The sequence below is a fragment of the Salmo salar genome, chromosome 29 (genome assembly GCF_965601325.2).
Source record: "Salmo salar chromosome 29, fSalSal1, whole genome shotgun sequence".
Lineage (NCBI taxonomy): Eukaryota > Metazoa > Chordata > Actinopteri > Salmoniformes > Salmonidae > Salmo > Salmo salar.
In genome coordinates this window covers 36,534,389-36,557,733 of record NC_138319.1, presented here as the reverse complement: position 1 = coordinate 36,557,733, position 23,345 = coordinate 36,534,389, and the positions used below count along the sequence as shown (strand labels likewise).

General features: G+C 45.1%; 1 protein-coding gene across 1 annotated transcript in view; it reads left to right on the top strand.

The window, feature by feature from the left end:
• LOC106590644 (rho GTPase-activating protein 29) overlaps positions 1–22,913 on the top strand; it is a 70,211-nt gene extending 47,298 nt beyond the window's left edge. The window contains exons 11-23 of the mRNA XM_045710913.2: positions 3,614–3,775; positions 4,626–4,763; positions 5,008–5,210; positions 6,255–6,418; positions 7,649–7,777; positions 9,554–9,652; positions 11,297–11,460; positions 13,891–14,079; positions 14,260–14,397; positions 14,813–15,048; positions 19,082–19,406; positions 19,571–19,679; positions 19,766–22,913. Of these exons, the coding sequence (XP_045566869.2) occupies positions 3,614–3,775; positions 4,626–4,763; positions 5,008–5,210; positions 6,255–6,418; positions 7,649–7,777; positions 9,554–9,652; positions 11,297–11,460; positions 13,891–14,079; positions 14,260–14,397; positions 14,813–15,048; positions 19,082–19,406; positions 19,571–19,679; positions 19,766–20,676 (2,967 nt within the window). The 3' untranslated portion in view covers positions 20,677–22,913. The remainder of the gene's footprint in view (positions 1–3,613; positions 3,776–4,625; positions 4,764–5,007; positions 5,211–6,254; positions 6,419–7,648; positions 7,778–9,553; positions 9,653–11,296; positions 11,461–13,890; positions 14,080–14,259; positions 14,398–14,812; positions 15,049–19,081; positions 19,407–19,570; positions 19,680–19,765) is intronic.
• Positions 22,914–23,345: the final 432 nt, after the last annotated feature.

Below are 23,345 nucleotides of genomic sequence, written 5' to 3'. Positions count from 1 at the left end.
TCAATAAATGTTGGAGCTAAGATGAATTATGGAGCTGAGTTTGCCTTTTTTTTAAAAATGTAATTGAAGGTGCTCCAAAGCTTTTTACTATCATTCTTTGTCATTAATCTTTGTTTCATAGTGTAGTTTCTTCTTTTTATTTATATTCGTCGCATGATTTCTCAATTTGCAGTACGTTTGCCAATCGGTTGTGCAGTCAGACTTATTTGCCATTCCTTTAGCCTCATCCCGCTCAACCATAAAATGTTTCAATTCCTCATCAATCCACAGGGATTTAACAGTTTTTACAGTCATTTACATAATGCTGCATCCTTATCAGTAACTGGGATAAGCAATGTCATAAATGTATCAAGTGCAATGTCTGTTTGCTCCTCATTACAAACCACAGACCAACAAATATTGTTTACATCAACAACATAGGAATCACTACAAACTTCTTATATGACCCTCTTATACACTATATTAGGCCCAGTGTTTGGAACTTTGGTTCTTCTAGACATGGCTGCTATATTGTGATCACTACATCCAATGGATTTGGATACTGCTGTAAAGCAGTATCCAGCATTAGTAAAGATGCAGCATTAGTAAAGATGTGATCAATATATGTTGATGATTTAATTCCTGTGCTGTTTGTAACTACCCTGGTAGGTTGACTGATAACCTGAACCAGGTTGCAGGCACTGGTTACAGTTTGAAGCTTTTTCTTGAGTGGGGGAGCTTGATGAAAGCCAGTCAATATTTAAATCACCCAGAAAATATACCTCTATTTTGATATCACATACATTATCAAGAATTTCACACGTTGTCTAGATACTGACTGTTAGCACTTGGTGGTCTATAGCAGCTTCCCACAATAATCGGATTTAGGTGAGGCAGATGAATCTGTAGCCATACTACCTCAACAGTATTTAACATGAGATCCTCTAATCTTTACAGGAATGTGGTTCTGAATATAAACAGCCACACTTCCACCATTGGCATTTCTGTCTTTTCTATAAATTTTATAACCTTGTATTGATACCACTGTTTCATCAAAGGTATTGTCTAAGTGAGTTTCAGAGAAAATACGAGTCATCTGTTACTAGCAAGTTATTAACTTCATGAACCTTGTTTCTTAAGCTACATATGTTAATGTTGGCTTTTTTTTAGCATTTTTCTGGGATGCTTGCTTGTTTTCGTTGCTTTACTGGGAAGCTTAGCAGAAGTGGATATTCTCATGTTATTTATGTTAGTACCGGCCGGGAGAGCTGCACACAGTGTCATTGGCTTTGAGACTCTGATTGGTTAACGATTATCCAATCGCTGTTGCCTTTGTTTTGTACAACACCCCTCATTTTGACTTCATCACAAACGACTTCAATGATGTCAGTCTCAGACTGAGGTATGTAGCTAACATAGAGCAGTGGAAGAATTCAGTTTGAGTTGTCAGGCAAATATTAAACACCAACGCTATTCACTAAGTTGATGGTTTATATTTAGGATAATGTTTTACAGCTTTGTCATTCTATTTTTTTTATTTAGAAAATCTTCTTATTCTTATATTTTACACATGATAAGGCCACATAGAGGGCCAGAGATTATTTCAGACACTTGAGATAATCTGAAGTACTTAAAAGGGCCACTAGATGTCTTGTGAGAATTTACATAAAATCTTTGAAAGATACCAACATTCTTGTAGTTTACTGGTAAACTTAGGTTTCCAGTAATATCCACTCCTTATCAGTGATAGCTCTTCATCTGGAAGGCTGCACAGTTTAACACCTCTGCACAATGGAGCTCAGGATGTATGTATGTGAGTGAGTGAGTGAGTGAGTGAGTGAGTGAGTGAGTGAGTGAGTGAGTGAGTGAGTGAGTGAGTGAGTGAGTGAGTGAGTGAGTGAGTGAGTGAGTGAGTGAGTGAGTGAGTGTCTGGGCTGGCTAATGTACAGTTCCAGTCAAATGTTTGGACACACATACTCATTCAAGGGTTTTTATTTATTTTTACTATTTTCTACATTGTAGAATAATAGTGAAGACATCAAGTTGAGGTCGGGTGATTGTGGAGGCCAGGCAGCACTCCATCACTCCCCTTCTTGGTCAAATAGCCCTTACACAGCCTGGAGGTATGTTTTTGGTCATTGTCCTGTTGAAAATCAAATGATAGTCCCACTAAACATAAACCAGATGGGATGGTGTAGCACTGCAGAATGCAGTGGTAGCCATGCTGTTTAAGTGTGCCTTGAATTCTAAATAAATCACAGTGTCACCAGCAAAGCACCCCCACACTATCACACCTCCTCCTCCATGCTTCACGGTGGGAACCACATATACGGAGATCATCCATTCACCTACTCTGCGTCTCACAAAGACACAGTGTTTGGAACCAAAATCTCAAATTTGGACTCATCAGACCAAAGGACAGATTTCTACCGGTCTAATGTCCATTGCTTGTGTTTCTTAGCCCAAGCAAGTCTCTTCTTCTTATTGGTGTACATTAGTAGTGCTTTCTTTGCACCAAGTCAACCATGAAGGTCTAATTCATGCCGTCTCCTCTGAACAGTTGATGTTGAGATGTGTCTGTTACTTGAACTCTGTGAAGCATTTATTTTGGCTGCAATTTCTGAGGCTGGTAACGCTAATGAACTTATCCTCTGCAGCAGAGGCAACTCTGGGTCTTCTTTTCCTGTGGCGGTCCTCATGAGAGCCAGTTTCATCATAGCGTTTGATGGTTTTTGTGACTGCACTTGAAGAAACTTTCAAAGTTCTTGACATTTTCCAGATTGACTAACCTTCATGCCTTGAGGTAATGATGGAATGTCGTTTATCTTTGCTTATTTGAGCTGTTCTTGCCATAATATGGACTTGGTCTTTTACCAAATAGGGCTATCTCCTGTAAACCACCCCTACCTTGTCACAACATAACTGATTTTAAGAAGGAAAGAAATTCCACAAATTAACTTCTAACAAGGCACACTTGTTAATTTAAATATATTCCAGGTGACTACCTCATGAAGCTGGTTGAGAGATTGACAAGAGTGCAAAGCTTTCATCAAGGCAAAGGGTGGCTACTTTGAAGAATCTGAAATATAAAATCTATTTTTACGTGTTTAAGACTTTTTTTTGGTTACTACATGATTCCATATGTGTTATTTCATAGTGTTGATGTCTTCACTATTATTCTACAATGTTGTAAATAGTAAAAATAAAGAAACTCTTGAGTAGGTGTGTCTAAACTTTTGACTGGTACTGTATGTCTCTCAGGATAGTTTCCATGTTTTTCCTTTGCAGTGTGAGAGAAAATTGAAGTTGAACCATGAACAATGATTAGGACTGATTCAGCACATGTTTGTCAGTGGGTTTTGAGTTTCAAGTTTTATTAGTTGTATGTACAGGGTACACATGGCGTTCACCGCCCAACGAAATGCTCAATTGCAGTCGACTAGAAGGTATACTGCGTATGTCAGAATTGACATTTTGTAGCAGGTTAGGATAACTTATACAGCAGGTTAAGGTTAGGAAAAGGGTTAGGGTTAGCTAAAATGTCAATTTGACATCTGTATCCCATCTAGACATAACTGTTAGTGTGTTTGTTTGCCTTGTGTTTCTCTTGTGTTAATGCTGTGTGTGTTTTCAGTATGAAACGGATAGTGCCCTGAGGAAGGCCCATGTTCTGCAGGCCCAGAGACAGGAGGAGTATGAGAAGGCCCGGGTGTCCACCAGTCGAGTAGAGGAGGAGCAGCTGGGATCAGCCAAGCTGGAGAAGAGACGCAGGCTGGAGGAGGAGGCTCTGCAGAAGGTAAGACATCGTCCCTGAGGCCCATAGCTCGTCTATTATTTCATTACATTACATTATAGTCATTTAGCAGACGTTCTTATCCAGAGCGACTTACAGTAATTAGTGCAATACTTTTTTTCGTACTGGCCCATAGCTCGTCCCTGAGGCCCATAGCTCGTCTCTGAGGCCCATAGCTCGTCCCTGAGGCCCATAGCTCGTCCCTGAGGCCCATAGCTCGTCCCTGAGGCCCATAGCTCGTCCCTGAGGCCCATAGCTCGTCCCTGAGGCCCATAGCTCGTCCCTGAGGCCCATAGCTCGTCCCTGAGGCCCATAGCTCGTCCCTGAGGCCCATAGCTCGTCCCTGAGGCCCATAGCTCGTCCCTGAGGCCCATAGCTCGTCCCTGAGGCCCATAGCTCGTCCCTGAGGCCCATAGCTCGTCCCTGAGGCCCATAGCTCGTCCCTGAGGCCCATAGCTCGTCCCTGAGGCCCATAGCTCGTCCCTGAGGCCCATAGCTCGTCCCTGAGGCCCATAGCTCGTCCCTGAGGCCCATAGCTCGTCCCTGAGGCCCATACATCCTCCCTGAGGCCCATACATCCTCCCTGAAACCCATAGCGTAGCCCATGAGGCCTTAGTTACTCACTGAGGCCTATAGCTTGTCCCTGAGGTTCAAATCTTACCTATGAGGCCCAAAACTAATCACCGAGGCCTAGTCTTCACTCAGATACACAATCAAACAACAGTTAATAACTTCTTAGCAACTAACCCTAAACTGCTAAATTAGAATCCACATTCACATACTGAAGATGTTACCATTTTGATCAGTGGATTGTAGTTGTGACATGTTACCCCCCCCCTGCCTTGTTCCGTAGGCGGATGAGGCCAGAGACCACTGCAAGGCCTGTCTGACAGACGTAGGGGTGAAGAGAGTGGACCTGGCCAACACAAAGAGTGAGATCCTCACCCAGTTACGAAAGCTGGTCTTCCAGTGTGACCTCACTCTGAAAGCGGTATGTTGAGGAATACAGTATCCAAATATTTTCAGAAATGTAGTAGAATTGTGGACTGTATAGAGACGATTTAACTTCTGAGCTTATTTGACTATAAAACAAGTGTGTCATTGGTCCCTCAAAGTTTTTTTGTCAAGGTAGTTCCTAGATTTCCACTGGCCGTCTTTTAAACATGGTGTCTAGTTATTCTATTTCCATGGGTGCTGTATCTCAGGGGCTGTCTTGTGTCTGTCTGACTCCCCAGATGACTGTGAACTGGTTCCAACTGCAGCAGGCCCAGGTTGTGTCTCTGCCTGTCAATCACCAGTCTCTGTGTGAGAGCTCCAAGCTGTACGAACCGGGCCAACAATACATCGACTTCGTCAGGAGTCTTCCTGCCCATTTGGACAGACCCAGGGTGCAGTCCTACTCCTTCGATGTTACCGTCTCGCACTGTAACAATGCAGGGTGAGGGGGAACACTGGATGGATGCTGTGATTTTGATTATCCTACTACTGCGGCTTCAATTTATTTACACCTGAATAGCGTGTCTAAAAAAACATGTGACGCGTCATCCTACCTAAGAGTCATTATCAAAACAAATGAGTTATTCTCTGTGGGAGAGTAGGGAGATTTTAATAACAGAGAGCTACTGCTTTAGATGGAAAAAGGCTCGGAGAGAATAGTACTATATTTAGTGATTTGCTGAGAAGGAGTGACTGGGAGGGAGGGAGGGAGGGAGGGAGGGAGGGAGGGAGGGATTGTGTTAGAGAGGGTAACGCTATTGAGTTTAGCCTGCAGGTCTTCCTGAGGAAATGACTGGTCATGGGGGAAAGAGGGAGAGAGAAAGAGGGGGTGGGTATAAGTGGAGAACTCTGGTTTTATATTTCTGTTTAGGCCATTTCTTCTGACTGAAACTCAAATCAAAGTTGTTAAGCTCTTTTGCTGATGCCACAGATATAAAATAGGCCCAAGATGGCCGTTCTTAACTCCACCTATTTTCGCCCTTACTTTCATGAGTGGTCGTCATAGACTCTGGTGTCGTGGTGTACTAGTGACAAAGACAGTGGATGACAGAGATGCTTTGTTGTTGGTTGGTTTACCTCTTCTCCCAATCCTTCCCCCTGATCAGAAGCAGCGACAGGGAGGGGAAGCGCAGGTTAAATATATACCTATATCCTATAGACGGCCCATATGCACGTCCTTATAGCAGGGCCCATTGATTAGTATTACATCCTTTGATTATTAGTAGGCCATTATCAATTTCCACATGTATGCGAATGGACATGTTGATTGGGCTGTTCATTTCAGGTTTGTATTGATGTTAATGGGATTAGTCAATTTGCTCTTTCAGCTACGGAATTGGGCAATCATGTATGTAAATGCTATGGACCCATCCATGTGAGTTCATGTTGATTGATTACAGTACCCTCACCAGACACTAGATATCCTCTCTATGTTTAAAGCCTATGATGTGAGACGTCAGGTTAACTCTTCTCTCCCTCCTTCCAGGTTTCCTCTCGCCAAGCGGTCGTTGAGCAGCACCCACTGCAGTACCCACAGTTCCCACGGTAACCTGTCTCAGATGTCCGCCACCTCTGGAGACTTCCTGGGGACCGACAAGGTGGACAGCCCGTTCCACACGCGGCCCGCCAACAGCAGCACCGACATCCAAGGTAACCTAGTTTTGTGACGAGGGTGACCTGGTCGTTTACAGAGAAATACATAGGGGTTTCTGGTGACGGTTGATTCTGTAATTCAGGTTAAAAGGGAAAACCTCAGCAATCCGTTTAGATCAGAGTAGACTACAGCTAATTATCTCCTTGAAACACATTGACATTCTACTTTTCTTATGCATGCAGATGGGTTTTAGTCTGGCCTAACAGCTCTAGATGGTATCTGTTGATCTGACAAATGCTAGGTTCTCAGGGCCTGATAACTTTGTTTTTCATAGAGGTGAAAAGGCTACGTTGTGTGTGTGTGTGGAAGCATCCAGATTGATCCAGTGCTTTGAGATTCATCCCTGTCCCCATATGACTGTCTGTCATTCAGGGAAACAGACATATCCTCACACTTATCCCAGCTCTTTCACATCAGCATATAAAGTTGTTTTTTTTGACAAAAATTAACTTGTCAAATTGTCACTTTTCCCCGAGGTTGGAGTAATACCATGTTCAACTACTTAAGACATTGGCTCGTATCTAAGTTGTAGATTTAGAGAAGATGAAGAATTTTTCACTTCTCTTATTGATTTTCCTGGCCTAGTCTGTTTGATCTGTTTCCCAAGCATTCCCAGAGGTTTTGTGATGTTGTGCCTCTGGGTTTAGGAACTCTGTGACAAGTAGTTTATTTTTTTGTCGGCATAATTTCACCATGTTTTAATCTGCGGAAAGAGTTCAATTACTATCTCAGTTTTGTAATCTCTGTCTATTTCATATCCAGGTCGTCAAAGGGATTGAAAAGAAAATCACATTTTGAATGTTAAATTCATGCTTTCATAATCAACCCATTCATGATAAATCATTGTTGTTTGTATTGATTTGATTGGAATGATATTGTTATTTTGTGATTCTCAAGTGTTTCAATGTGAACCACTTGATACTAAATGAATGTGCTCCTCTTTCCCACATGACCCACTCATTATGCTATCTAGGAAACAATTAGCTATCTCGTTCAGTCTATGATTACTTTGGATGGTTACTGAATTTCTATGACAGAATTTGCATAAAATGAATTACTAGTCTATTATTTTTTTTCAAATCTTTTGATTTAAATATAAAATAAACATGCATTAAAAACTCAAGCAAATCCAAGTTCAGTATTCTACCATTGGATTATATCAATACTTATACATGTGTCTTCTGACAGTAACAAATGACATGACTTTTCCCTTTTGTTTGTTCCAGCTCTGAGGTTCCAGGGCCCGTTCCGAGCCTGGGGAACGGGTAGTCAGGGCAGGGAGATGTGCAGTGACTCAGAGAGCACCGGAGGCAGCAGTGAGTCCCGATCCATGGACTCCCCCACCGCCAGCCCAGGTAAGGCCTTGTCTACCCACCCTTCCTAGCCCAGGGCCCTATCTCCACACAACCTACACTACACTAGTCTGTGCAGGCCAGTCAAGTTCTTCCACATAGATCTCAACAAATCATTTCCGTATGGACCTCGCTTTGTGTCATGATGAAACAGGAAAGAGCCTTCCCTAAACTGTTGCCACAAAGTTTGAAGCACAGAATTGTCTAGAATGTCTTTGTATGTTGTAGTGTTAAGATTTCCCTTCACTGGAATTAAGGGGCCGAGCCCGAACCATGAAAAACAGCCCCAGACCATTATTCCTCCTCCACCAAACATACCTGGGGCAGGTAGCACCCTCTAGACATGACACAGACAGACAGCAGGATAGCAGACAGACAGACTCCTAGATGTGACGCAGGCAGGCAGGCAGGCAGGCAGGCAGGCAGGCAGGCAGGCAGGCAGGATAGCAGCCACCCTCCAAGACGTGACACAGACAGACAGACAGCAGGATAGCAGCCACCCTCCTAGATGTGACACAGACAGACAGACAGCAGGATAGCAGACAGACAGCAGACAGCCTCCTAGATTTGACGCAGGCAGGCAGCAGGATAGCAGCCACCCTCCTAGACGACAGACAGACAGACAGACGCCACCCTCCTAGACGTGACACAGACAGCAGCCACCCTCCTAGACGTGACACAGACAGACAGACAGACAGACAGACAGACAGCAGCCACCCTCCTAGACAGACAGACAGACAGACAGACAGACAGACAGACAGACAGACAGACAGACAGACAGACAGCAGCCACCCTCCTAGATGTGACACAGACAGACAGACAGACAGACAGACAGACAGCAGCCACCCTCCTAGACGTGACACAGACAGACAGACAGACAGACAGACAGCAGCCACCCTCCTAGACGTGACACAGACAGACAGACATTTGGATAGCAGGATCATGCCTGAGTCCTGATGGTGTGTCTATAATACCCCTGAAGGACTTCTGAACTACAGGCAGGTTTAACGGTGACATTCTCTGGAGTTTTGTGTTCTTCTGGTCGGTGTTTAACCATGTGTTGTATTCTGTGGATTATGTAACATGCTGATTCCTGTTGTTTTGGTTTTCATTACGTGTTATGATAGGTTTCCTTTAAATGACTTATAGTGTTACCGTTACTCTCATGTTGCTATCATACACAACAACAGTTCCTGAGTGAGATGTTTTAATTAACTAGTTACAATTAACTTAATTGGATTAATCAATCTGACACATTAGAACCTTTGAACTCATACAAATCTAGAATGATTGGAATGAGTGTTTGCAATCTAGCCAGTCAGTTAATTCCTTCTTTCCCAAAGAGCCCCAATGTCTAGAGAAATGTGCCCTGTCACTGAGATGGGTCTCTTGTCCAGGCCATTATCAGAACAATAAGGGAATCAAGCAGAGGGATTGATCAGTGAATGGAGGTATGAATTGCCCAGAACGTCTTGTGAGTGGTCCCTTGCTGGTCTCCTGACCACTTGCCATTGGTGGGCCCAGGGGTGCCACGCCCCTCAGTCTCAACCATGTCTTATAATAAGTGGACTCTTTGTCAGTCACTCAGTTCATAACAATCAAGGCTTGAAGCTATGGCTAGAAAGGAGCAGACACTGAGATAACCTCCCAAACCAGGGATCTAGTACTATTACTAGACCAGGCCTCAGTTAGACAGGCCACGGTAGTAGTGAGTAGCTAGACAGTACTATTGATAAGATACAATGAGGATCTTTTGTGTGTTCACTGCCTCCTGCTCAGGTGACTTCAACAGGAGATTACGCAGAAGCCCGTCCACGGGGACCATGTCGTCAGCTGATGACCTGGATGAGAGAGAGCCACCCTCGTTGTCAGACAACGGTGAGTCAGATAGTTCATTCATTTGATATGGCGCTATATGTTTGCTTTGGAAAAGTATGTTGTCACACTTTTCATGTCAATAAAGTTTGGGGAATTTAAATTTGAGTTCAGAGAAGGTGTGTGTGTGTGTGTGTGTGTGTGTGTGTGTGTGTGTGTGTGTGTGTGTGTGTGTGTGTGTGTGGTAAAACTGTTGGTCATACTTGAATTGTCCTAAGAGTATATTGTAACAGTTCAGAATGTGTAATAACAGTCTAGTGGAGAGGTAATCTCTTCAGCGGCAATACAAAAGTAGCCTGGCGGCTAGAGCATCAGACCAGTAACCTAAATATTGCTATTTAGAATCCCAGAGCCGACAAGGTGAAAGAGAACTGTCTATGTGCCCTTGAGCTAGGCACTTAACCCTAATTGCTCCAGGGTTGCCATTGATAATGTCTGACTCTGGCTGTGACCCCAGTCCCAGGGGGTGTTGGAATATGTTTAAAAAAATATATAATATTGAAAAAAGATAAATATAAGCACCCAAGAAAAGTATCATTATAAGTACACTGACTGAGAAAAACACGGTTTGGAATAACAGCAGAACATACACATGACCAAAGTATGTGGACACCTGCTCGTCAAACATCTCATTCCAAAATCATGGACATTAATATGGAGTTGGTCCCCCCTTTTACTGCTATAACAGCCTCCACACTTCTGGGAAGGCTTTCCACTAGATGTTGGAACATTTTTGCGGGGACTTACTTCCATTCAACCACAAGAGTATTAGTGAGGTTGGGCACTGATGTTGGGCGATTAGGCCTGGCTCGGGGTCGGTGTTCCAATTCATCCCAAAGGAGTTTGATGGAGTTGAGGTCAGGGCTCTGTGCAGGCCAGTCAAGTTCTTCCACACACCGATCTCGACAAACCATTTCTATATGGACCTTGCTTTGTGCTTGGGAGCATTGTCATGCTGAAACAGGAAAGGGCCTTCCCCAAACTGTTGCCATAAAGTTGGAAGCACAGAATGGTCTAGAATGTCATTGTATGCTGTAGCGGTCCAGCTTTACACCACTCTAGCCAACGCTTGGCATTGCGCATGGTGATCTTAGGCTTGTGTGCGGCTGCTCGGCCATGGAAACCCATTTAATGAAGCTCAGGGCAAACAGTTATTGTGCTGACGTTGCTTCCAGAGGCAGTTTGGGACTTGGTGAAGAGTGTTGCAACCGAAGACAGATGATTTTTACTCGCTTCAGCACTCGGCGGTCTCGTTCTGTGAGCTTGTGTGGCCTACCACTTCGCGGCTGAGCTGTTGTTGTTCCTAGACGTTTCCACTTCACAATAACAGCACTTACAGTTGACCAGGGCAGCTCCAGCAGGGAAGAAATTTGACAAACTGACTTCTTGGAAAGGTGGCATCCTATGACGGTGCCACGTTGAAAGTCACTCAGCTCTTCAGTAAGGCCATTCTACTGCCAATGTTTGTCTATGGAGGTTGCATGGCTGTGTGCTCGATTGTATACACCTGTCAGCAACGTGTGTGGCTGAAATAGTCAAATCCACTCATTTGAAGGGTGGAAGCATACAATGACATTCTAGACCATTCTGTGCTTCCAACTTTATGGCAACAGTGTGTGTGTCTCTCTCAATGTATCGCCTCCCCAGGTCTGGATGAGATGGTGACAGAGACGGCCAGTTCCCCAGGTCCGTTCCATGACATCCAGATGTCCAAGGCAGCCCAGACACACAAGCTGAGGAAGCTGAGGGCCCTGTCCAAGTGCAGAGAGTGTGATAGTCTGGTGGTCTTCTATGGAGCTGAGTGTGAGGAGGTGAGTGCTCTGTCCAACACTGGTTCTTAATCTGGGCTATTATACCCGTGGAAGTATCTGGCCTATCCACGGGGGGGATGGAAGTACCTGGCCTAATCACAGGGGGGATGGAATCACCTGGCCTAATCACAGGGGGGGTGATGATAGTACCTGGCCTAATCACAGGGGGGGATGGAAGTACCTGGCCTATCCACGGGGGGATGGAATAACCTGGCCTAATCACAGGGGGAATGGAAGTACCTGGCCTAATCACAGGGGGGGATGGAAGTACCTGGCCTATCCACGGGGGGATGGAATAACCTGGCCTAATCACAGGGGGGATGGAAGTACCTGGCCTAATCACAGGGGGAACAGGGGGGATGGAAGTACCTGGCCTATCCACGGGGGGAAATGGAAGTACCTGGCCTATCCACGGGGGATATGGAAGTACCTGGCCTATCCACTGGGGGGATGGAAGTACCTGGCCTATCCACGGGGGGGATGGAAGTACCTGGCCTATCCACTGGGGGGATGGAAGCACCTGGCCTATCCACAGGGGGGATGGAAGTACCTGGCCTAATCACAGGGGGAGATGGAAGTACCTGGCCTAATCACAGGGGGATGGAAGTACCTGGCCTAATCACAGGGGGAGATGGAAGTACCTGGCCTAATCACAGGGGGATGGAAGTACCTGGCCTAATCACAGTGGGGGATGGAAGTACCTGGCCTATCCACGGGGGGGATGGAAGTACCTGGCCTATCCACGGGGGGGATGGAAGTACCTGGCCTATCCACAGGGGGGATGGAAGTACCTGGCCTATCCACGGGGGAGATGGAAGTACCTGGCCTATCCACGGGGGGGATGGAAGTACCTGGCCTATCCACGGGGGGGATGGAAGTACCTGGCCTATCCACGGGGGATGGAAGTACCTGGCCTATCCACGGGGGGGATGGAAGTACCTGGCCTATCCACAGGGGGGATGGAAGTACCTGGCCTATCCACAGGGGGGATGGAAGTACCTGGCCTAATCACAGGGGGAGATGGAAGTACCTGGCCTAATCACAGGGGGATGGAAGTACCTGGCCTAATCACAGGGGGAGATGGAAGTACCTGGCCTAATCACAGGGGGATGGAAGTACCTGGCCTAATCACAGTGGGGGATGGAAGTACCTGGCCTATCCACGGGGGGGATGGAAGTACCTGGCCTATCCACAGGGGGGATGGAAGTACCTGGCCTATCCACGGGGGAGATGGAAGTACCTGGCCTATCCACGGGGGGGATGGAAGTACCTGGCCTATCCACGGGGGATGGAAGTACCTGGCCTATCCACGGGGGATATGGAAGTACCTGGCCTAATCACAGGGGGAGATGGAAGTACCTGGCCTAATCACAGGGGGAGATGGAAGTACCTGGCCTATCCACGGGGGGGATGGAAGTACCTGGCCTAATCACAGGGGGGGATGGAAGTACCTGGCCTAATCACAGGGGGAGATGGAAGTACCTGGCCTAATCACAGGGGGAATGGAAGATCCTGGCCTATCCACGGGGGGGAATAGGACTCACAGGAACATAGGCACAATAATCAGTTGCACATTAGGAGGCACTTCAGGTAGAGCAAAATGTGTTTGGGGGTACGGTAGGTAATTGTGTTTGGGGGTACGGTAGGTAAATGTGTTTGGGGGTACGGTAGGTACATGTGTTTGGGGGTATGGTAGGTACATGTGTTTGGGGGTACGGTAGGTACATGTGTTTGGGGGTACGGTAGGTAAATGTGTTTGGGGGTACGGTAGGTACATGTGTTTGGGGGTACGGTAGGTACATGTGTTTGGGGGTACGGTAGGTACATGTGTTTGGGGGTACGGTAGGTACATGTGTTTGGGGGTACGGTAGGTACATGTGTTTGGGGGTACGGTAGGTAAATGTGATTGGGGGTACGGTAGGTAAATGTGATTGGGGTACAGTTAATCATTAAAACAGGTTATGAAGTACTGTTCTAGTCCCAATAGGAAACAGTCTATAGACCACAGAACACCATCATCCACCACTGGATATTTGGGACTTTTTCTGGGAGCCTGTACTATCCTCCCACTAGAATCTTCTCTCCACTTTGCTTATTTTACACAGAGTTACATTACATATTTATTAAACATTGAGATAATATTTGGATACATTGGAACAGGACAGTGAAAGATGGTTACTTGAGGGGAAGGGTTATTATTATTATTATTATTCAGACGATTATTATTCAGACGATTATGTATTGCTGTGGCTCTGTGAGAGCGTGGCGCTAGCAACGCCAAGGTCGTGGGTTCAATTCCCACTGTCGATAGCATACACTCACTGTACTGTCAGTCACTTTGGATAAAAGCATATGCCAGGTGGATTATATACAGTAGTGTTGCTAGCTGACATGGATCTTAACTATTGGACTCCTCTGCTGTTTTCCCAGTGCTTCCTGGCCTGCCATAAGAAATGTCTGGAGACTCTGGCCATCCAGTGTGGTCATAGGAAGCTACACGGTAGACTGCACCTCTTTGGTGTTGACTTCACCCAGGCAGTTAGGAACAACCCAGATGGAATCCCTTTCATAATCAGGAAGTGTACCTCTGAGATCGAGAATAGAGCGCTGGACATGAAGGTAACATAATGCTAGCGTTTTCAAGGAACATTATATAGCCTAGCTTGTTTGGAAAATCTTCTCCATTGTTTCAGATGTCACCCACCCCTGAAGATGTTCTGTTTTTGCATGGAAATTATGCTTGTTAGGAGAATAAAATGGCCAAAATCTGAGCTGATGTGTTGTGTCTTGGTTGTCCAGGGGATCTACCGTGTGAACGGGGCCAAGTCCCGTGTGGAGAAGCTCTGTCAGGTATTTGAGAATGGCAAGGACCTCGTGGAGCTATCTGACCTTTACCCCCATGACATCAGCAACGTGCTCAAACTCTACCTGAGACAGGTGGGTCACACAGACAGACCAGACAGACTTCTTCATGACAAGATAGTTATTATCCAGAACCTTAAAGTGTTCTTCGGCTGTCCCCATAGGAGAACCCTTTGAATAACAATTTTCGGTTCTAGTTCGAACCCTTTTGGTTCTAGATAGAACCAAAAAGGGTTCTACCTGCATCCAAAAAGTTTCTCCTATGGGGACAACCGAAAAACCCTTTTGAAACCCTTTTTTCTAAGAGTGTAATTACAGAGTACCCCAGGCAGACAAGATGGCACACTAGCCCAATAATATTGACTTATCTTCCTTGTCTTCATTCATTGCTAGTTTATAACTTTTCTCTTTGTCTCCATTCCTGTCTGTTGTATATTTGTCTTCATTCCAGTTTAAAATTAACTTCCTTGTTTATTTTCTCTCCCTGTAGCTTCCTGAGCCTCTCATCCTGTTCCGTTTCTACAATGACTTCATCGGCCTGGCCAAGGAGAGCCGGAACATCATCGTGGATGAGTTGGAAGCATCCAGGGTCAGCCCCGCCTCCATGACCCCGCCGCAGGTCAGTGTGGAGCTCAACCGGGTCCTGTTCAAGATCAAAGACCTTCTGAGACAGCTGCCACCGGCCCACTACAAGACCCTGCACTTCCTCATCCAACACCTGCACAGGTACCGACTCTATTCAGAGAATTTAGATGAGTTGACAAGTGCTGCACAATTCTGACTTTCATGTAAATAATGTATTGATGTCAATGGGAGACTTTGGGTTAAGTCAGTGGATCTCAAGGCAGAATACAACCCTATTAATACAGATACCCAGCTTAAAGGCCCAGTGTAGTCAAAAACATGATTTGGGGACAAAGATCGTACTTTTTGTAAATGTCCTCTCGTCTGATGAAACAAAAATAGAACTGTTTGGCAATAATGACATTGTTATATTTGGAGGAAAAAGGGGGAGGCTTGCAAGCCGAAGAACACCATCCCAACCGTGAGGCACGGGGGTGGCAGCATCATGTTGTGGGGGTGCTTTGCTGAAGGAGGGACTGGTGCAATTCACAAAATATATGGCATCATGAGGTAGAAAAATTATGTAGATATATTGAAGCAACATCTCAAGACATCAGTCAGGAAGTTAAAGTTTGGTCGCAAATGGGTCTTCCAAATGGACAATGATCAAGCATACTTCCAAAGTTGTGGAAAAATGGCTTAAGGTCAACAAAGTCAAGGTATTGGAGTGGCCATCACAAAGCCCTGACCTCAATCCCATAGACAATTTGTGGGCAGAACTGAAAAAGTGTGTGCGAGCAAGGAGGCCTACAACCCTGACTCAGTTACACCAGCTCTGTCAGGAGGAATGGGCCAAAATTCACCCAACTTATTGTGGGAAGCTTGTAGAAGGCCACCCTAAACGTTTGACCCAAGTTAAGCAATTTAAAGGCAATGCTACCAAATACTAATTAAGTGTATGTAAACTTCTGACCCACTGGGAATGTGAGGAAAGAATTAAAAGCTGAATGTGAAATGTCAGAATAATCGTAGAGAGAATGATTTATTTCAGCTTTTATTTCTTTCATCACATTCCCAGTGGGTCAGAAGTTTACATACACTCAATTCGTATTTGATAGAATTGCCTTGAAATGATTTAACTTGGGTCAAACGTTTCGGGTGGCCTTCCACAACCTTCCCACTATAAGTTCTATTTTTGTTTCATCAGACCAGAGGACATTTCTCCAAAAAGTACAATCTTTGTCCCCATGTGCAGTTGCAAACAGTAGTCTGGCATTTTATGGCGGTTTTGGAGCAGTGGCTTCTTCCTTGCTGAGCGGCCTTTCAGGTTATGTCGATATAGGTCTCGTTTTACTGTGGATATAAATACTTTTGTACCTGTTTCCTCCAGCATCTGCACAAGGTCCTTTGCTGTTGTTCTGGGATTGATTTGCACTTTTCGCACCAAAGTACGTTCATCTCTAGGAGACAGAACGCGTCTCCTTCCTGAGCGGTATGACGGCTGCGTGGTCCCATGGTGTTTATACTTGGGTACTATTGTTTGTACAGATGAAGGTGGTACCTTCAGGCATTTGGAAATTGCTCCCAAGGAGGAACCAGACTTGTGGAGGTCTACAATGCTTTTTCTGATGTCTTGGCTGATTTCTTTTGATTTTCGCGTGATGCCAAGCAAAGAGGCACTGAGTTTGAAAGTAGGCCTTGAAAAACACCTACAGGTACACCTCCAATTGACTCAAATGATGTCAATTAGCCTATCAGAAGCTTCTAAAGCTATGACATTTTCTGGAATTTTCCATTCTGTTGAAAGGCACAGTCAACTTAGTGTATGTAAACTTCTGACCCCAGGAATTGTGATAAAGTGAGTTAAAAGTGAAGTAATCTGTCTGTAAACAATTGTTGGAAAAATGACTTGTGTCATGCACAAAGTAGATGTCCTAACCGACTTGCCAAAACTATATTTTGTTAACAAGAAATTTGTGGAGTGGTTGAAAAACGAGATTTAATGACTCCAACCTAAGTGTATGTTAACTACTGACTTCAACTGTACATGCACACACAGACACACAGCTCTGGAAAGAATTAAGAGACCACTGCAAAATGATCCGTTTCTCTGGTTTTACTATTTATAGGTATGTGTTCGGGTAAAATGAACATTTTTGTTTTATTCTATAAACTACTGACAACATTTCTCCCAAATTCCAAATAAAAATATCGTAATTTAGATAACAAAAAAAATGCAGTTTTGTCAGACCTCGAATAATGCAAAGAAAGTAAGTTCATATTCATTTTTAAACAACACAATACTAATGTTTTAACTTAGGAGGAATTCAGAAATCAATATTTGGTGGAATAACCCTGATTTTCAATCACAGCTTTCATGCGTCTTGGCATGCTCTCCACCAGTCTTTCACATTGATGTTAGGTGACTTTATGACACTCCTGGCTTTGTTTGATGGCTTGTGACCATCCATCTTCCTCTTGATCACATTCCAGAGGTTTTCAATGGGGTTCAGGTCTGGAGATTGGGCTGGCCATGACAGGGTCTTGATCTGGTGGTCCTCCAGCTACAATGGGGTTCCGGTCTGGAGATTGGGCTGGCCATGACAGGGTCTTGATCTGGTGGTCCTCCATCCACACCTTGATTGACCTGGCTGTGTGGCATGGAGCATTGTCCTGCTGGAATAACCAATCCTCAGAGTCAGGGAACATTGTCAGAGCAGAAGGAAGCAAGTTTTCTTCCAGATCATCACCGATCCTCCACCAAATTTCACAGTGGGTGGAGACACTGTGGCTTGTAGGCTTCTCCAGGTCTCACACCCACTGTGAAATAACAATAGCGAGACTATATACGGGGTTACCGGTACAGAGTCAATATGCGGGACACCGGTTAGTCGAGGTAATTTGTACATTTTTAATTTGTTTTAAATGAATTTGACCTTTTATTTAACTAGGCAAGTCTTTTAAGAACAAATTCTTATTTTCAATGATGGCCTAGGAACAGTGGGTTAACTGCCTTGTTCAGTGGCAGAACGACAGATTTTACCTTGTCAGCTCGGGGATTTGATCTTGATAACTTTCGGTAACAAGTCCAACGCTCTAACCACTAGGCTACCTGCTGCCTCTACGCTCTAACCACTAGGCTACCTGCCGCCTCTACGCTCTAACCACTAGGCTACCTGCCGCCTCTACACTCTAACCACTAGACTACCTGCTGCCTCTACGCTCTAACCACTAGGCTACCTGCCGCCTCTACGCTCTAACCACTAGGCTACCTGCCACCTCTACACTCTAACCACTAGACTACCTGCCGCCTCTACACTCTAACCACTAGGCTACCTGCCACCTCTACACTCTAACCACTAGGCTACCTGCCGCCTCTACACTCTAACCACTAGGCTACCTGCCACCTCTACACTCTAACCACTAGGCTACCTGCCGCCTCTACGCTCTAACCACTAGGCTACCTGCCGCCTCTACGCTCTAAACACTAGGCTACATGTAGGTAGAGTTATTAAAAAGTGTCTATGCATAGATAATAACAGAGAGTAGCAGCGGTGTGAAGTGGGGGGGGGCAATGCAAATAGTCTGGGTAGCCATTTGATCAGCTGTTCAGGAGTCTTATGGCTTGGGGGTAGAAGCTGTTTAGAAGCCTCTTGGACCTAGACTTGGATCTCCGGTACCACTTGCTGTGCGGTAGCAGAGGTAACAGTCTATGACTAGGGTGGCTGGAGTCTTTGACAATTTTTAGGGCCTTCTTCATGACCGATTCTGCGCTTGGTTAATGATTGTCTCTCATGAGACACTGTAGACATGGAAGTCTATTTCATTTCCTCAACATCCCCAGAATAAATCTAAGATAAATCTGTAATGAATTGTGATGTTGCTGCACGGCAGGTCTGTCTGTCTATTCATTTACCTGTTGTGACACACTGAGGTTCCAAACTCCATTTTTAGACAACACTGACTTTATGACCAAAATTATCCTATTTACACTTTGTGGTCAATGTTGACACTATAATCAAATGTTTCTGACTCATATCGATGCCACAGGCCATTTTCAGAGGGTATTCGTTACTTTTTAAAGGCATTCGCTCTTTAAAACTCACATCCCACAAAGTAACAACAAAAACCTGCAACAGCAGTAACAATGAACCAGAAGTCCACCTCCTTATTTCATCATTCCTCTCCCCTGTAGGGTGACCGAGCAAGCGGAGGAGAACAAGATGACAGCCAGTAACCTTGGCATTATCTTCGGCCCCACGCTCATCAAACCCAGACAGACGGACGCCGAGGTGTCCCTGTCCTCCCTGGTGGACTACCCCTACCAGGCCCTCATCGTGGAGCTCCTCATCAGACACTATCAGATGATCTTCGATGCCCCCGTCAGTCCCCTGCCACGGCCCCAGGGCCCCCCAGGCCCCTCTGAGGAGAGCTTCTCCCTAGAGGATCAGGACCCATACCCCTGCTTCACCACTCAGGAGAAGCAGCTCAGCAGACAGCCTCTTGTAGACATCAAGGAGGTGAGTGAGAAGTATGATGAAACCTGTGTTATGGATCTAGCTTCTACTGACTAGAACAGCAGTGATGACTCACTTTTCTCTCGCTCTCTCTCTCTCTTTTTGTCTCTCTTCTTTGTTTTTTCTCTCTCTCTGTTCCACTGTTTCCCATCCTTGGTCCATCGCAGCAGAGCTGTAAAGTCTTTAAGTGTCATTCCTCTATAGTCTCGTCCACCCATGCAATGAAGGGGGTCAGAGATGGGCACCCCACGTCTGATAGGAGGGACTCTACCCCTGGTCAGTATTACTCCACTATAGCCGTACAATAGTACACTGTATACACTGTTCACGTCCTGCTATTTTATCCTCTCTGTACTCTGTAGTAATTGACGAGGTCCCTGAGGTCCAGAGAGCAGGAGGAGAGAGGGGGGAAAGGAGGTTGACCCAGGCCCTCCACACCACCTCCCAGGTCCATCTCCGCCTCCCCCGCTCCAAGCTGGTCTCCCGGCCTGTCAGCATGCCCGCTGAACACCTCCTGAACCCGGCCCAAGGCGTGGACGAGAGGAACGCCAGGAACACCGCTGATCAAGACAACGGGAACGGTACTGGGAGCGTTACGCGGGACCAGTCGATCGAGGAGGTGTCGCAAGATGAGAAGCCAAAGTCGAGGGTGACCAGCCACTACCGGAACATGGACACAGGGACTCTACGCAGGACCTGGGACAGGCAGTACAAACCTTATGACATCACCCCCAGGACAGCTAAGATCAACCTGCCTACAGCAGACAAGGAGGAAGACTCGACCAGAAGCCTTTCCACATCTGTTCCATCCTCTTCCTTCGGGACGGGTGGCTGCACCGTCGCAGTGTGGCCGGGCAGGACTCTGAGAAGGGAGGAGAACGTCTGGGAGTATAGCCAAGTGCCCACTGTATTCAGACCCCCCCGCACTCTACAGCCACCCCCTGGAACCTTCTACAAACCCCCCACGGGGAGCATGGCCAATGCGCTAGGTGACGCGGGGCTAAAGAAGCACGCCACAGTAGCTAACAGCACTGAGGAGGAGGAAGATGATGAGGAAGATGAGATGGGTCTGGAGGTCTCTGTGGATGAGGACACTGTGGATGAGTACAGTGAGGCTCCGCAGCAGGCTGCAGGCCCCTCTCTGTCCCTGTCCCTGCCCCAGTCCCCCGGCTCCAGTCCTGAAGACCTCAGTCAGGAGGGCAAGCCTGTGTACCAGAGACTACGGCCCAGACGCTTGCAGGAGTTGGAGCACCGCGAGGCCCATTATGTGTGACCGTCTTTATCTCCATCACTCACTGGACGTCGTTACAAATCATCAAGTCATCTTTCTTCTATGACTTGAATTTAAATGTTCTTATCTGTATAATAGGTGCCATATTGTATAAGAAAACAACAGTAAATAATTTCATGAACTGTGAAATAAAATCCTCATGGAAGTGTAATATATTCCTTGTTGTCTGTTTTGGAGCCCCTTGTTGTCTGTCTGTTTTGGAGCCCCTTGTTGTCTGTTTGTTTTGGAGCCCCTTGTTGTCTGTCTGTTTTGGAGCCCCTTGTTGTCTGTCTGTTTTGGAGCCCCTTGTTGTCTGTCTGTTTTGGAGCCCCTTGTTGTCTGTCTGTTTTGGAGCCCCTTGTTGTCTGTCTGTTTTGGAGCCCCTTGTTGTCTGTCTGTTTTGGAGCCCCTTGTTGTCTGTCTGTTTTGGAGCCCCTTGTTGTCTGTCTGTTTTGGAGCCCCTTGTTGTCTGTCTGTTTTGGAGCCCCTTGTTGTCTGTCTGTTTTGGAGCCCCTTGTTGTCTGTCTGTTTTAGTGCTCCTTGTTGTCTGTCTGTTTTAGTGCTCCTTGTTATCTGTTGGAAGGAACTATTGTACTGCAGGTCTTCAAAATGAAGACAGGTTTCTCTGCAAAATGTCTGTATAAAGAAAGCCCCAGAATCAAAACATGCTTCTTGTACCAATCACTACAACTGTTTTATGTACAACATTTGTTTCTATCTTTTAAACTGAGCAATTACTTTTACTCAAAAGACAGCTGGGTTGTTCCAGAAAAAGAGTGCCTTTTATGTCCCTTTGATATTGTATGTAGAAATTGTGCACCAATATGGAATTGTAAAAGCCTGTTATATTAAATGAAGTGTTGTTTTAATATAGACCACGTGGATAATTTAATCAGTCAAAATTTTGACATGTCCCTCCGTGCACCCTCTGGGACTTCTAGCAAGATGTTAACCCACTTAACCCCCAAAATGTCTCCTTGTTTTCACCATCATTGTAAAGCCTTATTTTGTTGCTTTGAAGATCATTATTTACATTGAGCTCCAAAAGTATTGGGAAAGTGGCACATGCTGTTGTTGTTTTTTACTCCAGCACTTTGGATTTGAAATGATACAATGACGTTGAGGTTATAGTGCAGACTGTCAGCTTTAATTTGAGTTCAATTTCATCCATATCGGGTGAACCGTTTAGAAAGTACAGCACTTTTTGTACATAGTCCCCCCCCCCCCCCCCCATTTTAGGGGACTAAAAGTATTGGGACAAATTCACTTATGTCTATTAAAGTAGTCAAAAGTTTAGTATCTGGTCCCATATTCCAAGCACGCAATGATTACATCAAGCTTGTGACTCTACAGACTTATTGGATGCATTTCCTGTTTGTTTTGGTGATGTTTCAGATTATTTTGTGTCCGATAGAAATGAATGGTAAAACATTTTTTTGTCACTTTTATTGTAAATAAGAATAGAATATGTTTCCAAACACTTCTACATTCATGTGGATGCTACCATGATTACGGATAGTCCTGAATCAATCATGAATAATGATGACTAAGACAGTTACAGACATTAATATCGTACCCTACAGGTCATGCTAACCTCTCACCATTACAATACCAGGGGAGGTTAGCATTTTATATCATACCCCACAGGTCATGCTAACCTCTCACCATTACAATAACAGGGGAGGTTAGCATTTTATATCATACCCCACAGGTCATGCTAACCTCTCATCATTACAATAACAGGGGAGGTTAGCATTTTATATCATACCCCACAGGTCATGCTAACCTCTCACCATTACAATAACAGGGGAGGTTAGCATTTTATATCATACCCCCAAGACATGCTAACCTCTCACCATTACAATAACAGGGGAGGTTAGCATTTTATATCATACCCCCAGGTCATGCTAACCTCTCACTATTACAATAACAGGGGAGGTTAGCATTTTACATCATACCCTACAGGTCATGCTAACCTCTCACTATTACAATAACAGGGGAGGTTAGCATTTTATATCATACCCCACAGGTCATGCTAACCTCTCACTATTACAATAACAGGGGAGGTTAGCATTTTTTGGGGGTATGATATTTATGCCTCTAACTTTCTCACAACAAATGTGCCACTGTCCCAATGCTTCTGGAGCTCACTGTATTTCATGTGATGAGCGATTCATTTACATCTGTCCCTCATGTTAAGGTCATCCCTGTTACGTGAAATAAACACTCATTTGAATATGGTGAAACTATTCCTTTTAAAATATTGAACATCTAACATGCTGATTACGCGATCAGGACACGCAGGTTGAAATATATATATCATTTTTTTTTTTTTTTTTATCGAACCAACTATTTATTTGGGGACAGGTCGAAACACATGAAACATTCATGGACATTTAGATAGCTAGCTATTTATTTTGCAACGCGAGCGGTGTGGTCAGCATGTAATACTAAAATCACAGTGTAAAAGCAAGTGAGCTGGTTTAACTTTTTATGACCATTTTCTGATGTTTTGTAGTGGAAAACTGAAGCGGGTCAAGCATAACGCGTGAACCCTCTTACCCATATAGTTAGACAGGCTAGAAATGTTTTTACATTTGTTTGTCTTTTGTGAAGCTTGCATTTAATTGCCACTCCTTGTCGCAAACAACAAGCTTCCATTCCACCTGTCA